This window comes from Triturus cristatus, chromosome 1_2 (genome assembly GCF_964204655.1).
Source record: "Triturus cristatus chromosome 1_2, aTriCri1.1, whole genome shotgun sequence".
NCBI lineage: Eukaryota > Metazoa > Chordata > Amphibia > Caudata > Salamandridae > Triturus > Triturus cristatus.
In genome coordinates, this window is record NC_140580.1 from 917,462,177 (window position 1) to 917,478,150 (window position 15,974).

Genomic DNA, 15,974 nt, shown 5'->3' on the forward strand with positions numbered 1-15,974 from the left:
GGTACTCACGAAAGTCAACTGTCCCTTTCTACAATTCTATAAAAACCAACACCGCTCTCTTCACACAACAGTTTTACATACCTCAGTAGCTGATTGTACTTTGCGAGACGCTCAGACCTGCATGGGGCTCCAGTTTTTATCTGAAAAAGAAATTTGCACTATTTGTGGGCACTGCATAACCATATCTTTTACCAACCCCCCTTCCACTAAGCCAGCAAAGGAATACCGGATCGCCTTGTGCTGCCGGCTGGACAACAAGCAAACCATATTTGACTTTCTGCATTTTACCCACAGCACCTACTTCCCTGCGTTTGATCGATGTGGAGGGAATGAAAAGAAAGCAAGACCATTGTACCCACACAGTAGCCATATTGCATAGCAGCAAACATTTTTCATGTATGGCCAATGGTTAAACAAATCTTTTGGTGCACAGTCCGCAGATCAGGTTTTTTTGTGTAACGCAGGAGTGGCTGTCCCTGCAAACCACATGCACATGGGAAGGGGGCTAAAGATATTTGGATGGTAGACCAAGCTGCTTAACTAAGTGCAGTTTCCCAGATCAGATATTTTGAAATTGTAGCTGAAAATTATTCAGTATAGGTGCCAGGTGAACTATAGACCACGTACTTGTAAGAACAAGGGCGTTATGTCTCTTGAATTACAGCTGATCTGCTTCAAAGGAACTGTTATAAGAAGGGAGAGCGACAGAGTGAACACTTGTAGACCAAGTATGCTACTCAAATTGTGGAATCTCCCAGTTAGTGGATTTGTTTCGAAGTAGACCATCAGCACCTTGTGAAATGGTATGGCGTCCGGGATAGGTAACCAGGTGTTCTAAGACTTTGTGCATAGGGAGCAAGCTGGAGGATGTTGTACCTCGAGGAAGCTTTGTTGCAATAGTCCCCCTACTTTTTGCCTAGTATTTGATGCAACTTTGAAGTGCACTGAGCTCCTGCCAACAAGGTCTCCAGTGCCAGACCTTTCCCCAAAAGTGTAACTATACCCCAATAGGCAATACCTTTAGTACCCTCTAAGTCCCTAGTAAATAGTACCCCTGGAACCTAGTGCCTGAGGTACTAAAGAGGGTCCCTAAGGGCTGTAGCACGAATTGTGTCACTTTACGGGGCACCTAACCAAACTCATGCTGGACTGCAATTGCAGGATGCTTGTTTTGGTGCAGACCCACAGTGAAAACACGACCTGAGACATCCCTCCGTGCCATGTCACCTAACACTATGCAGTATTTGTAAGTCACCTCTACAGCAGGTCTTACAGCCCTAAGGCAGATTGCCTTATATTACATGTCCTCCTGACTATTCCCCTCCAAAAACACTTTTTACTCATCCCAAGCCTCCTACTACTGCTATGACCTCCCAAATAAAAAAAAATAAAAAGTCTAAATCCTTCACTCTATCCCTCCACTATCCTTTTCAATCAAAATAACAGACAAACATGTTCACCTCTCAAATTCAATATTCCACTATACAAATTCACCACTAATCTGTTATGGGTTCCAGAGTAGCGTGCTACTCGCCAATAAAGCATTTCAACACCCCATCAGAGTTACTAGCGCTATATAAATGCAAACCTTTTTCCCTTTTCTACCCATCTCCAACCCTTCAAGCCAAATAACTAACCTATCTACCATTCAAATTACTTTCATGTTTCACCATACTAATTCATCACTAATCATTATGGGTTCCAGAGTAGCGTGCTACTCACCAGAAAAGTGCTTCAAAACCCCATCAGGGGTAGCAAGCGCTGTATAAATACAAACCTCTTTCCCTTTTCTATCCTGCCACCTACCCTGCTCTATCCAAATAACTGACTAACTTATCCACCACTTCAGATTACTTTCATTTTTTACTATACTAATTTAACACTAATCCTCTATGGGTCCCGGAATAGCGTGCTACTCACCGAAAAAAGACCTTTGATGCCTCGTCGGGGGTAGTAAGCACTATATAAATGCAATTACAAAACAATTACAATATCTACATGAGCAAATTTGCCCCTGTGCTAGTCAGTTCTATTGCTGTCAGTACAAGTGATCAGGGAAGCCATTTTAAAATATTTACTGGACACTGGTGAAATAGAGTTCCCCAGCTACATGATGGCTTTACAGAATATAGAAATATTTCTGGGATAGGGGATTGGTCCTTTCCCAGTCAGCCATGAATCAGCAGTATTGTAGTGTGGCGTGAGTAAACTGCGGTAATCCGCAGTCCATCTGCAAGGTCGGATTACCGCAGTTTACTCACTACAATACTGCTGCTTCACATTCTACTGGGAAAGGACCAATCCCCTCTCCCAGAAATAGATTCCCTACGCCCAGAGGCAGCCCCAGGCCGGATGGCCAACGTGAGGGGGTGAAACACATGTCAGCTATAAATGTTCTTCCCTTCACAAAGCACCACGAAATAAATTGGATTGGACTCCAGAGAGCAATTGATTTGTTTTGTACTCATTCCGGCACATCGATAAGCTATCACCATAATGGGGAAAGGGTTTCCTATTGCCTTGAACGAGTAAAACTCCACCAGATCAGTTCTATTAAGACAGGCTTGCTGATGCGATGCCTCTGACCCATTACCCCCCACCAAATGCCACCAGAGAGGAGTTTGACCCCAAAGGGTGAAGGCCTTTGCTCTCAGACGGCCAGAACCCAAGCCTACTCTGGCAAGGGGTATCACCACTTCCCACAGGATGGCCTGCAGATTAGCATTCCAAGGAAAGGGAGCTTCAAAGGACCCACTGCCTTTGGTATGCGAATCTGGTTTCTCAAGAAAGTAAGCTGACCCTTTTGTACAGAGCCCTTTGGCACCTGAAAGGCAGGAGATTTAGCTAATCAGATAGACGTGTCCACCTTCAGACTAGTGCCACCCCTAAGGTGAGCTACCTGAAGTGGATGCATCTTTTCAGATTTGGCCATCTTGGTGATGGCAAGCTTAGGATCTCTGGGACAGGGTTATGTCCAATTCCCACAAAAGTGGCCATATAGGGGGTGTAGTGACCCCAGGGGGCAATAGCCCATTGATTACTACTCTACACTCCCCTAAATTCAGGGGAGCCATTGAAACCAGAACAGCAGATCCTGATGACCTATGAAGAACACTGAAGAGCTGCAGAAGATTGAAGAGCAATTGACTGCACCAGCCCTGCTGGCCGGTCTGCTGTTACCTGTCTAAACTACCCAAAGACGTCTTGTCCTGCAGCTGTGGTGACTCCAAAGCCCGAGAGGACTACCTGCCTTCAATAAAGACTCCAGAACTCCTATGGAGCAATGGAGCTGCTTCCCTGCATACTGCAGGCAGCCTAAAGACAGTGCTCCAGACCGCAAAAACCTGATGCCACTAAACACCACTGCACCCGTGCTTCCCAGTCCGAGCTTAAGTGGGCTAGTGGTGCCAGCGTGGTCCCCTGGCCCTTCAGAGAAAGTCCACCTTGAACTTGCACCCTGTGGACTTCCAGCCGGCGCATGCAGCATCTGTTGGCAGCCCTCTTTACCGCAAGTGCTCCTGGTGACGAAAATACGACACCCAAAGACACCTCTGCATCTATCGACCCGGGAGAAGAGGACGAAAAGTGTCCAAGCATTGCAGGAGTTGAGCCCCCCTCCCCCGTTGGTTCAGCCTGACTGGTTCCCCAGTCCAAACCTGCAGCCTCCTTTCCGACAGACCAATCTCCATAGACATTGTATGGCACCTCGGCACCCGGTTGCCCACAGAGCTGCCTAAAGTGAACTGTTGGTGCTGCCTTGGACCTTGCCCCAGAATTACCACAAGTCCAGAACATTGATCCGGTAAGTCGCTGTTGAGGGCCCAAATGCAATACAGGTTTTTTTCTCCATAGGTTAATACTGCAAAGTGCTTCATCTACGATTTAAAGTATCAGGATCACCCGATGCTGAAAAACATCTGCACCCGGATACATCAGTGCCTCCCGAGGTGCCGTGGACCTTGCCCCATACTCACCGTAAGTCCTGGGAACGGGTCTCGTAAGTCGCTAATTGTCCATATGCAGCGTGGGTTTTCTCTAGAGCTTATCACCGCAAAGTTCTTTAATCACGATTTAAAGAATCAAAAGCCAGTTTTCTTTAAACCTGCTATTTTAAAAAGTACATGCCTCATTTTGATGATCACGGTGTCTAAAGTTATAAACAGATAGGAGTTATATTTATAAATTGTTGTTGATCTCCTTATTGAGTAGTGCGTATCATTAATTGGCTGTGTCTGCGCAACAGAGGTTTAACACTCTCCTCTGACAAGCCTAAGACTGCTTGACCACACTACCCCCTAAAAGAGCACCTTGAGATTGCTACAGTAAGACCCTGTCCACTAGTAACGGAACACCTGGACTCTTTATATGGTATACCAAAAAAAGGTATACCATGCAAAGAGGCAGCTTCCAACACTGGTTGTCATTTTAACTTGTTCACATCAAAACATTCCACAGCATTAATCAATCCAAGACATAACCACTACAGCAACGTTGGATCTTTTGCATGCAGATGTACTCAAAGTGGGACTTCCCCAGGGACCTTTTGAGAATTAGTTTCAACTTTGAATTCAGTGGCAAATTAGACATCCAAGTTATGGACGGTGTCGTGCAGTCTAGCAGCAGGAACTCAGGCTGAGGAGTTTAGCCATAACCAGTTATGATGCATCAAGTTTGACTTGTTTTGGTAGTCGTTAACATTTTCATTTGTGATCCCCAGATTTGTCACCGACATAAATGGGGATCATCAGCCTATACACAGAAGCCTACTATGAAGCTCCTTAAGAGGCTATCCAGAAGTACAATGTTACCGTCAAAGAATGACAGCAGCAACGCTTGGGAGACCCAGCAGTGATGTTAGGAGAGTTTGAGGAGTAATAGGACTCCCTTAACAAGTGAGGCTGTGAGATTGCCACCACAGGGAGTTAGCAGAAATTGTACATGGAGGTCAATGTCAGCAAGTGTTAGTGAAATGTGGGACAGTGAGTAGGTCTCAAACTGTAGTGCCGATGTTTGGATTGTATCCATGGCTCGCATCAGGCAAGCCCCAAATGAAAGTTACTAAGAATGCTTAGTGTCAAACCGATATTAGGCTTGTGTAGAATACTGCAGGTGAAAGAGGAGACTGGTTTTGTGATGCATTTCATAAACAAGTATCTACAGGATTTGGAAATCATGCTGGGACCTCTTTGCACAGAATGAGGTCATGCTAGACTTGTAACAAACCTACCCTACTTTTTTGAGCACAACATTTTGAATAAGAAGTTGATTACATGCCAGTTTTAGGTAACGTTAGGGAGGGGAAGGTCAGTGATTGTATAACTGATACACTAACCATGCTGATCAGATTTGGAGCTGCAGTGCTCTTGTGAAGATGGTTGCTACTGAAGGGTACTAGTGGGGAGAGAGCATTGGGGAAGGGCTGTGATTTAGGGAGGCAGCTAGAACTCCTCGTTTGTTGCACTGCTGTCAGGAGTTTAGTCTGAGCATGGCAGAGGGTAATTTAGGGTGATGCATGTTAAGTGGACAGCCAATGTACCAGGCCGCTTGATCTGTTACGGATAGGGGCTGTGGGGTAGGAGATAGTGACACCTGAAAGGGCAGCACAGTTCTCTCGTAGCAGCTATTTCTTAGGATCAGGTGGAGCTGGTGAGGTTTGGTCATTGGGAAGTGGAAAGCTTAACTGGCATCTGAAATGGTAGAATTGGTCAAAAGCTGCAAGTTTGCTCAAGCACCTCTAGGTAATGATCAACCATCTCATAGCGGTATCAACTTAAGCCAGCTTGGAGCAGCAGCCATACTATGTTGTAAAGATGTCCTTGCCACAGGACTTTACTTTGCATGGCAAAGGGGCAGTTATTGGAACATTTGCCTAGGACTGTAAATCAATGAAAAATAAATAGTTGTTGGACTCCCCAATAAGTAAACAATGGTAGGGCTCTACTAGGAAGAATACTTGGTTGTGTGAGATGGTATAATTTTTGGAATTCTCAATGTTTAAACAAGCCACAGCCCTCGGCAGGCTATTTCAGCCAAGCTTCTAGTTCAAAGCACAGCACAAAACAATATGTCACTGTTAGTAGCTGTGCTGCTCTTCTAAGCTTGTCGTTTCAGTGGCTATTAAGTAGACAATAGATGTAACATACCTGCCCTGTGCACAGACCGACCACCAGGTCTGCAATGAAGGTGTCTTCGGTCTCTCCTGAGCGATGGCTCACCATAACTCCCCAACCATTAGACTGTGCCATCTTGCAACTGAAGAGGAGGGGGGGGGGGGGGAAGAGGAGGAACAGAGGAGGAACAAATGAGGCAAAGGATTACTTTCAGAAAGTGCCACAGCTCGTCTGGATCTCAGCTCTCGTAAAATTGCGTGGGGTGGCATTCCAATGCAGAATTTCTCTTTGTAGTGGCACCCACATTAACTCTGTAAGATCAAGTGTATTGCCATAGGGATTACCACACACCATTTCCCAGAGTCCTCTCTACAATAGCATTCATAAGCTCAGCTAGGGCATTTAATGCCAGATTGCTCATAGGCTAGCTGATATGGCTGAACCCCATGTACACATTCACAGCCTGACATTTCTAGGAGAGGACTTGCTGATTTAACCTAGGAACCCAAGAAATCACTTAGCGATTCACAAATGCTGCTATAATCTATGTGCTAGAACCTTTTGGGACCATCGATCACATACACTTGCATGAGCAGGGAGCCTCTATGCAAGTACCTAGTCCCATTTAGTACTATACCGGCTGGTACTGGATTTCTGAAATGGTTATCCAAAACATCTTGCTGTAGAGATCCAGTTAGCTGGTAAACCCATGTAAGGGAAACATACGCACACTGTGGCAGTGACAGGACAGTTATGACAAGGTCTACTAAAACTAGCAGGCACCAGTCAGCTGGCCAGATCATACGCAATCTCAACAGGACCTGCAGTTCGAGGCTACATGGTGTAAGACCAAATTCACCTATCCTGATCTGTTTGTATATACAAAGACTAGCAAATGATCACTTGACCCCCTTCTGCCTTTTCATAGCTTCACTTACAAATTAACTTCTGCGCTTGCAAGTAGGTTCACATTGATCTATTTTTTCACAAGACTATTACCCCTTCATAGAACTTTTTTCTCCTGCAACAAACCAGTAACGTATGACCACGACCCCCAAAAACCTTCAGTGCACTTCCTCAGCCTCACTTACGCTTGGAGGGACTCTGTGACAGATCCTATCTGGTTCACTTTCAGCAACAGACAGTTGCAAGCCTTTTCCTGTACTGCTTTAGCAATACGTTTGGGATTGGTCACTGTCAGGTCATCGCCCACCACTTGGAATCCCACGCTGCCTGTGAACTTGGACCAGGCTGCCCAATCATCTTGGTCAAAGGGGTCCTCAATGGAGACAACTGAGGGGGGAAAACAGTTTGGTCATCAACCAGAAAAAACCAGGCAGACGCAGCATGATTAACTGACAAGCATTGATTAAGACAGTCTGCAAACAGATTTCAAAGCGTAGCACCACACCACTTCCATTAACAGATTATACAGGCCAAAAGCAAAAATTGCAATTTGGTTCACAATGTATTGAATAAACCAGCCAAATCGTGCAAGCAAGAGTCACTGTTATTCTAAAGGCACAATCACCAAACACAGACTTGCACACAGTAATGTTGCAAGACTTATGCAAACCACCAACAGAAAGTTGGACTTCAAACCTATTCACAGTGAATATTTTTTGTCTGCCTTGGACAACTGTACTGCACTTCCACCCCACCAACAGACCCCTCCCAAAATACCCCATCAATAAAGTACATCATACATGGAGTTTAGACAGACCGCTATCCATACTAGCATTAATAGGAAATGGATCTGAGTGAAATCAGATTTCCGTACGTGGAAACTTTACACTGGAATTCAGTATCAGGCATCGGAATGAGATTACAAAAGCCTCACTTCTCACAACGGGTAATATACTACATTTCCATTTCATAATTACTACAGTTCCATTATGCTCCCAATACATTATAGATAATTCTAAATTAATGTTTGTCACATAATACACTTTGAGGGAATCCAACATGCCAGTTGTGTGATATGCAGGTGCCAGAGCTGATGCCATGTGGTTTTATCTACGTGCAGAAACAAGATAAGCATTTGCAATACAATAGGTCTCACATTTGCAAGAGTTTGAGCTATTGGCATTGTAAATTATTAGGCCTCTTATTTATGTGTTTTAAAAACCCGCAAGTGGTGTGTAAACACAGCTTGCAGGTTTTCTAAACACATAAAAGGTATTGTCATTTGCAATGCCAATAGCTCAAACTCTTGCAAATGCAAGACCTTTGTGGCACTCGCACTTTAGCTGTAAACATCGTAAGCTAAAGAGCGAGTGCCGCTTCAAGAGTAAACAAAAAGAAAAACAAATGGCAACAGCATGCTCTTTTTTTTTTCTCCTATTGGTTTACTTTTGTTACAATGGTGGCACACGCGCTTAGACTTTTAACATCTTAAGCTAAAGTGCGGAGGCTGCCATTGTAAAAAACAGGCATGCAGCCGTGTTCAGCGATCTCAAGGAACAAAAGGAAAGCGCTACTACCATTATTAGTGCTAAGGCGTGCTGCACTAGTAAAACAAATTGTTTTAAAACGGTTGCCAGAGAGCGTGTCCTGCCTGCAAAAGGCAGGAAAAGCCCTTTAAGAAAATAGTGCTTGGAGGCTGTAATTAAAACCTACCAAGTAACACTTGTAACAAGGGGTGTCCTCAAAGGGAGGGTACAAAAACAGAAAATGCGGTACTAAGGAGGGCTACTAAGCCTATTGACCAATAAAAAGCCACCATTTACAAAGGGACAGGAGAAAATTAAAAAGATGGGCTGAAAGTGGGCAGACCTTCATGCCCTTATCCTAAATACAGCATGTCTCGCAGACACAGCGCAAGTGCTGCCTAGGCAAGACCTAAAAACTAAAATTAATGCATAAGCAATCACCTAGGCTGTTCTGCAGGATTCAGTAGGCAGTTGAAAAAGTTTGCAGTTTCAAAGGCATGTCGGAGTTATGAGCAATATAAACTACGTTAATAAATATGAAGCCGGTGCACAGTCTTAAAGGATGAAATGTGCTCACTAGTTGGCAAGTATGTTACAGTAGTTAACGATTGGAACACAATACAGGAGTTGGGGAAATAAAAATTAGCTTTAGGAGAAAATGCACCAGGACCATCTAAGGAGACTATCCTACCAAAATTCAGACATGTGGGAAAGCGAGCGATGTTATGTTGGGAGTTGCAGGATACCATCTCCCCATCTAGAATTCACTTAACAAGGGTATCTATCCCAACACCCTACTTATAATGTCCAAACATTGCTTTACCCTGCTGCCCCCGAGAGAATATTTAATACTTGTATTGTAGACCTTCACACACTACTTGTGTTACGCTTCGAGTCACAACATGGTCCCTAAAAACCAGGGTGGGCTCCACCATGTCCCAGGGAGCACTTTACATTTTGCTCTAATGCTAACAGGGGTTACAAATATTAAAGTTTTAAATACTTAGGTCACCTTGGTTTTCTATTGTGAGTGCCACTGGTATGGTTAAAATCTGGTTAAATTAGTCTGGTTAATTAATCGGGAGGATTGCTACCACAGTTCCCTCATACTAAGTCAACATGTTTCAGTATTATGTTGTCTGCATTCCGGCTGCTCCATTTCTAGTTTAGAGAGAGGGCTGGCGTGTTCACTGTAAATATCCTAATCCTCTTAAAAGTAGTGCCTGCATGTTTTTCCCGTAAAGCTCTGATATCATAGCGTCTAGTTGTAGCCTCAGACAGCACAGGGCTCAAAGGCACTTCTCTGCTCATTAGCACTGCTAGCTAGGATATAACGGCCCAGGCCCTCTGTGTTGCTTCCCTTTCCACATCTTGTCCAGTGGTCCCCAGTGTTTTAATTGCACTTTCACGATTGTTTTGTGCATGTCCTCTAAGTGCAGAGTTTGCACAATTGTATTAGTACTCTGCACAGATCTGCAGGTTCTGTCTCTTAGAAGCTATACTTGGCCCCTTTACCCAAATACCCGTCACCTAGGCACATTAACAAGGAAACACTGTTGTAGCACTGTGTTAGTTCCTCTATCACAAGAAATATGTATGCAAAAGTTACCTAGTTAACAACCCGTTGGGTTGCTCTTGTTCACAAAACAGCAGACCTGAGGCATGGGCACGCAGACAGGATGTACAGATATTGCAGTAAAATTTAGCACCAGTTAAACGCACCAATACAGTAATAAGCAACTGAAAGAACTCCTCCACCTTTGAGAAGGGCCTTTGGGTACCCAGGCACACATGTTGCCGTGTTTTAGACAATGTTTATCCATTTGGGTTAAAACATTTTGGTAAAATGCAGGTTATGTCGCAGAACGATCCTAATCATTTGGATGCTCTTGGTGCCTTATCTCCAACTTATTTGTTTTCTTGTCACCAAAAATGCAAAGCTATTCACAGTTCCACGCCACACAATTCAACTCCATACATTTCCAATCCACACCACATAATTAGACACTAAACCACATAATTCAAACCATCACAATAACACCACATACATCTAATCCTCATCACAAAATTAAATGCCACATCAGGTCACAAAATTCAACAGCACACCACATTGTTAAACTCCACTACATAGCCAACTCCACAAAATACCATTCCACATAATTACAACTCATAACACAATCCCACTCCACATAATGTCAATACACCCATAACAGTTACTAGCCACATAATTACACTGTTGTAACTTGTTTACTTCAATTTTACTTACTCCTTTTGTTACCCATTGCCAGGGCTGGTATACGGTAATCCCCTCTACCAATATGGCCAACAATCGCACTTGGCCACACTTTACACTTCCCAGTGCTTCTGCACCTAGCCCTTTATCTCAAAGCACAATTGCCAACCGCATTTACATGACTGTGTGCATTTGAACCCTGCCACTGTTGAACGCGCACATCCATGGCTCATCCTTCAGGCTCCTACCGTTCTCTTGGCATCCAGCCCCTTGTAGTTGGATCTTTCGATTCAGATATGGCTGTAAACACCCCTCCCCTTAATTCCAGGGCATTACCTTATTACCTATACAAATCCTTCGATATTTGGCATTTTTCAGACAGCTGGTTCTGAATTGGGTACACAGTTTCCCTTCTCTGCATCCTGGTGGAACCGCTACTAGCCCCAAGCTGCAGACAATTAGCTGCATGGCTAAATACATAAATCCCCAAAGGAGAGACAGATTGCATTGCAAATGCTTGTTAAAAGTATGGTAGGAAAACTTTGGAGTGAACTTCCCATTCATGGACTTGTTGCAGGTCTGCAACTTGATTGCTTGTCCCCGTTACATGTTTTGCCATAATATGAACGTTGTGGTGTATGCCTTAGCCCAAAATGATTTAGGCTAAGCAGGATAGTTGCAGAGAGCATGTCCCTGTTTTCGTAGATTGTACATTGTTGTCATATTGCCCATTCGGTTTAGGACAACTTTGTGCAGTAGGTGAGGTAGGAAGACTTTCAGTGCTAGGTGAACAGCTTGAAGACTCGTGTTTTGGAGTCCCCCATCCCGTGAAATGTAAGATACTGGCATGTGGAACTATTGATAAGCAGGAGGCCCTCATGCCTAAAAGTTGCATGAGTATTTTGACTGACTTGGGTCCCAGGTTAAAGGCGTTCGGTTAGTGACAATGTTTTGTATCCTGTCTGTATTTGGGTATGCAAGTCCCAAGTGAGCGTTGAGTATGGCTCCTAAATATGGCTGTATTGGAGATGGTTGAAGATGCAATTTTTGCAGGACTGGTGGTAAAGCCTAGTTGGTGTAATCGGTTTGCAAAGTTGGGAGTGGATTGCTTTTAGGAGCCAGTCGTCCAAATAAGGAAACGTGTATGTTTTGACTGCGCAGATGTGCTGCTACTACTGCTAGATATTTTGTGAAAACCCATGGTGCAGCAGTGACTCCAAAGGGAAGAACCTTGAATTGATCAGGTTTTCCTCTGAAAACAAATGGTAGGTATTTCCAGTGTGAGATGAATAGGTATGTGGAAATGTTCATTCTTCAGTTCAAACGCAGCCATGAAGTCCAGAAAGTGATTCTACTACAACAAAAAGGCGAGAGTGAACATGTGGAAGTGTTTTGATAGGATATAGTGATTTAGTGGTCTGAGCTCGTGAATGGGATGAAGGGAGCCATTTTTGGGGGCATGAGGAAGTGTAAGTCCAACTCATCTGTTCTGTTTTCCCATGATGGTAAAAATATTTGAAGACGTAACGACAGGTGTGAAGTGGTTGGGGGAGGGAAAGGGGGGGGGGTCAATGGTAAGAAAGTCATTGTTTGGCATTTGCATTTACGGTCCGGGTATTGTTTCCAAGACCACAGAAATTCAATTTCCTCTGTAGGCTCCTTTGTAAAAAGTTACCATGGAGGTTTAAACCCTGTGGTGTTGGTGGAGACAGACCTAGTACAGTGCTTGAAGTTTGGCCTACAAAAGGACCCCTGATATGTGGGTGTTTGAAAGGCTACCATTGATTTAGTGACGGTGTACTTTTCCATTTTTTCAAGGGCTGTGTCTACCTGAGGTAGAAAGGGGTGCTCCTTGTCAAAGGGGAGATGAACTGCCTGTTGCACTTCAGGTTTAAAATCGGAAACACTGTGCCAAGTATGTCTGCATAAAAGAATACTTGTGTTTATGCCTCTAGCTGCAGTGTACGCAGAATCTTGTGCACATTTTATAGAGTTGTTGGTGATGAGCTTTCACTCATTAACATTGTCATAACCCCTTTTCTTGTATTCTTCTGGGAGATTGGAGTTCCTCCATTTCATCCCAATGAGCCCTATTGTAACTAGCTAAAAGAGCCTCTGGTAGGTTATCCTCCTCTAGGATGGGTGAATGAAGGGACATGTTGCCTGCTTCAGAATCTTGTGGTTAATCAGGTGGTGGCGTGGTTGGTGGTGTCGTGTTGGTGGGTTTGGTGATTTAGGAATAGGAAAGTGTAAAGGGCTAGTTGCAATGCCCTTTTTTTTTAGGTCTCGCCTAGCGACGCAGCGCATGCGCTGCTTGCCTTGGCGAGACCTATTGTTGTGGGTTTTGCGTCCGAAGGGGGACAGGAGATGTGCACGGACAGGCGATGTGCACTTGTATGGCTCGTGGGTTTTTCAGGACAATGCGTGCATGGCGCGCTTTCACTTTCCCTCCCTCTCCCCCGTGATTTCCTCCCCATCACAAAGTCACTGCTTGTGTGAGGTACCGACTCCCCAATGTATCCTTCATAATACAGTCTCAAACGGGCCTCCAAGAGCAACGGAACGCATTGGATGGCTGTATATAAAGAAATAAATATAACAGACAATAGCTTCCATTTTGAACGGTAGGCTGGTTAAAGTGCAGTTAATTTTCTGACTTTGTTTCTACTTTACTTGCCTTTAATAAATTACTCAGGTATACATTTTTTACTCACCACCTATAATTTGTTATTAGCAGATGTGTATAACTTTATTTAAAATTGTTTACTTATGGATTTAAAACGAACTACTTTCTCATAAAAGTTCAACTCTGGAGAAAAGACGAAAGTGTGTTCACTAAATTGGTGTATATTCACTCCTGATGTGTGCTCCGTTCCTGTAGTGGTGCCAAGGACACAAAGAGCCACTTCTGTGCCCCCCCCCGCCATCTGCCTGCCTTGCTATGCAGGCCCGAAGCGCTTCTCTCAGACGGATCAGGAGCCTCACCAACACAACAACCCCCACTAAGGAAGGGTCACATCCATACAGGAGGCTCCGCCAGGCTGAGACGGCAGATGTACCGGGGCAAGGCGGCAGGAGGAAGCGGCTGGGAGGTGCACATTCCCAAAGTTTAATCCCTCCAGCAGAGAACTGTTTCCACTTTTATCCCACACAGTCCCGCACACACACACATCTTCTCCTCCGATTGACGGTCACTGTACAGGTCTCCCTCTGCCATCCTCCGGGTGGCTCAGTGCCTGACTACACGTTCTCACCTAGCCCCAGATCCTATGGTCCCCAGTCACTCAGCATTTCGGTCCCCCTCGATTCCCAACTCTGTCACTTTTCTCCCTCATTTACCCTTTTCTGACCTGTTTTCTCTAAACTCCCTCCTTTGCCGAACAATTTCCTCCTTCTGTCCATTCTTTTCGCCCTTGCCTCCTTTCCAACAGGGTGGAAACAAGAGCCAGTGGGGAAGCAGAGCGCAGTGTTGTATTATAGTATTTGTATCAGGGCTTTAAGTGGTATGAAAAAACTGCAGGGTCTCTCAAAGGAGTGTGGCCAATGTAATCAAGGGCATGGCATACAAACACATCCACTAAGTATCTGTGCTTGGCATAGTGTAGCGCCCAAATTGTATTTTGCGGTTTCTGTCATTGCATCCAGATATATGATACAACAAGTATCATACCTACAAGTCAGGACTATTGGCTTTGTCAATGGTTGTTAGTGGAGTCTCAGCTGGCACCACGGAGGCACTCATCTCGCCGCCAGTGAAACACTGATTGGAGGAGAGAGATATTTGGACAAACCCAGACTGTAAATACAGTTTGTTAAACACCGCGGAGGCCCACGGAAAGAGCGCAGGAGTTGCCCTCATTTACCAGATTCTAATTCGGCCCATGAATAGGAGGTGGGGGGAGGGAAGGGTGCTGGGTGACGCCGGCACCCTCATGCAGCCTCTTGGTAGGAGCGGGCAGAAAACACCTTCCAGCCCAGGGTTCACAAAGGAATCACTGACATGCCTCAGAGAGCCCGTGATCTTAGTCAATAATTCAGTGTCGCTAATAAAGGACGATAAGTACCAATGTGACTCATGTGGAGAGGCTGGGTGCTGGAGGGATTCGAGGCAGATATGTCCATCACTTGAAGCAGCACATGTACAGAAGTCAGCTTTTTGCATTAGAAAGGTATAATTCTTTGACATTTCTTCAATTGTGTTCGGAATTTAATTCATGTAAATAGTTTTCGCCCAGTGTTCTTTTTATGTATTTTTAGAGTGTTTGTAAAGATGGAAAGCAATGGAATATAGTAATTAACAAGGTGCGTCACAGGCAGAAGCACACACCTGCCTCCACATGTGCAGAATCGCCCGTCACCTCACCCTGTTCTTTTATACGCATCATTTCAAGACTGAATTAGAGGAATTTCTCCCTTGCAAAGCAAAAAAAAAAAAAAAACCTTTAAGAACGTTAAAAGAACTTTCTAGCTCAATGAAGCATATTAGGCGTACACTGGTTCATGGTACTGTGACATTTGCACAACAGAATTTGCATTGGGTGGACACCAGGGCGTTAAGTGGAATGAAAAACCTGGGGCAATAGGTCTGGCATTTACAAGAGTTTGAGCTATTGTCATTGTAAATGACAATGCCTTTTATTTATGTGTTAATTATCAAAACAGATAAATAAAAGGCAGTGATTTACAATGCCAATAGCTTAACCTCTAACAAATGCGAGACCTATTGCATTGCAAATGCTTGTCTTCATTTTGGAATCAAAGAATGTTTCGGATTAGATGTGGTCTGATCCAAAGCTCCGTGACTTTTGTCTTTCGGAACCAAAATTGAAGTTCAGTGAGTTGCCAAATCGGACTGAGGAAGTGGAGGCCCCTGCTGTAGGCCAAGATTTTGGCGCTGAGCCAGAGGGCAGGGCATCTGAATATGCCATGGCTTTTCTGCAGTGGCATACTGTGATCAGTTATTCGATGGAACAGATTGGTCTTTGGATAGGGGCTAGTTGTACTCCCAGTACAATGCTTGAGCTGACTAGTCTGGCTGAATCTTGTTCCATGTCTGAACAAGAGTCTGAATCCTAGAAGGACAAAGATTTCTCTCAGGCTGCCGAAGTCTCGTCCTCCAGACCGAAGAGGTCCAATGAGTCATCTGTTTGCCTGTGAAGCATTTCTTGGCGACTGGCACGTCTATCTTGAAGCGTCTTT

The 15,974-nt window shown here is 44.5% G+C and overlaps 1 protein-coding gene across 4 annotated transcripts in view; it reads right to left on the reverse strand.

Annotated features, from left to right (window-relative positions):
• ENO1 (enolase 1) overlaps positions 1 to 15,974 on the reverse strand; it is a 44,875-nt gene that overhangs the window by 1,601 nt on the left and 27,300 nt on the right. For all 4 annotated transcript variants that reach the window (XM_085609726.1, XM_085609729.1, XM_085609727.1 and 1 more), the window contains exons 9-11: positions 7,202 to 7,403; positions 6,144 to 6,252; positions 82 to 140 (exon numbers count right to left, since the gene is read on the reverse strand). In XM_085609726.1, coding sequence (XP_085465852.1) covers positions 82 to 140; positions 6,144 to 6,252; positions 7,202 to 7,403 — 370 coding nt within the window. The remainder of the gene's footprint in view (positions 1 to 81; positions 141 to 6,143; positions 6,253 to 7,201; positions 7,404 to 15,974) is intronic.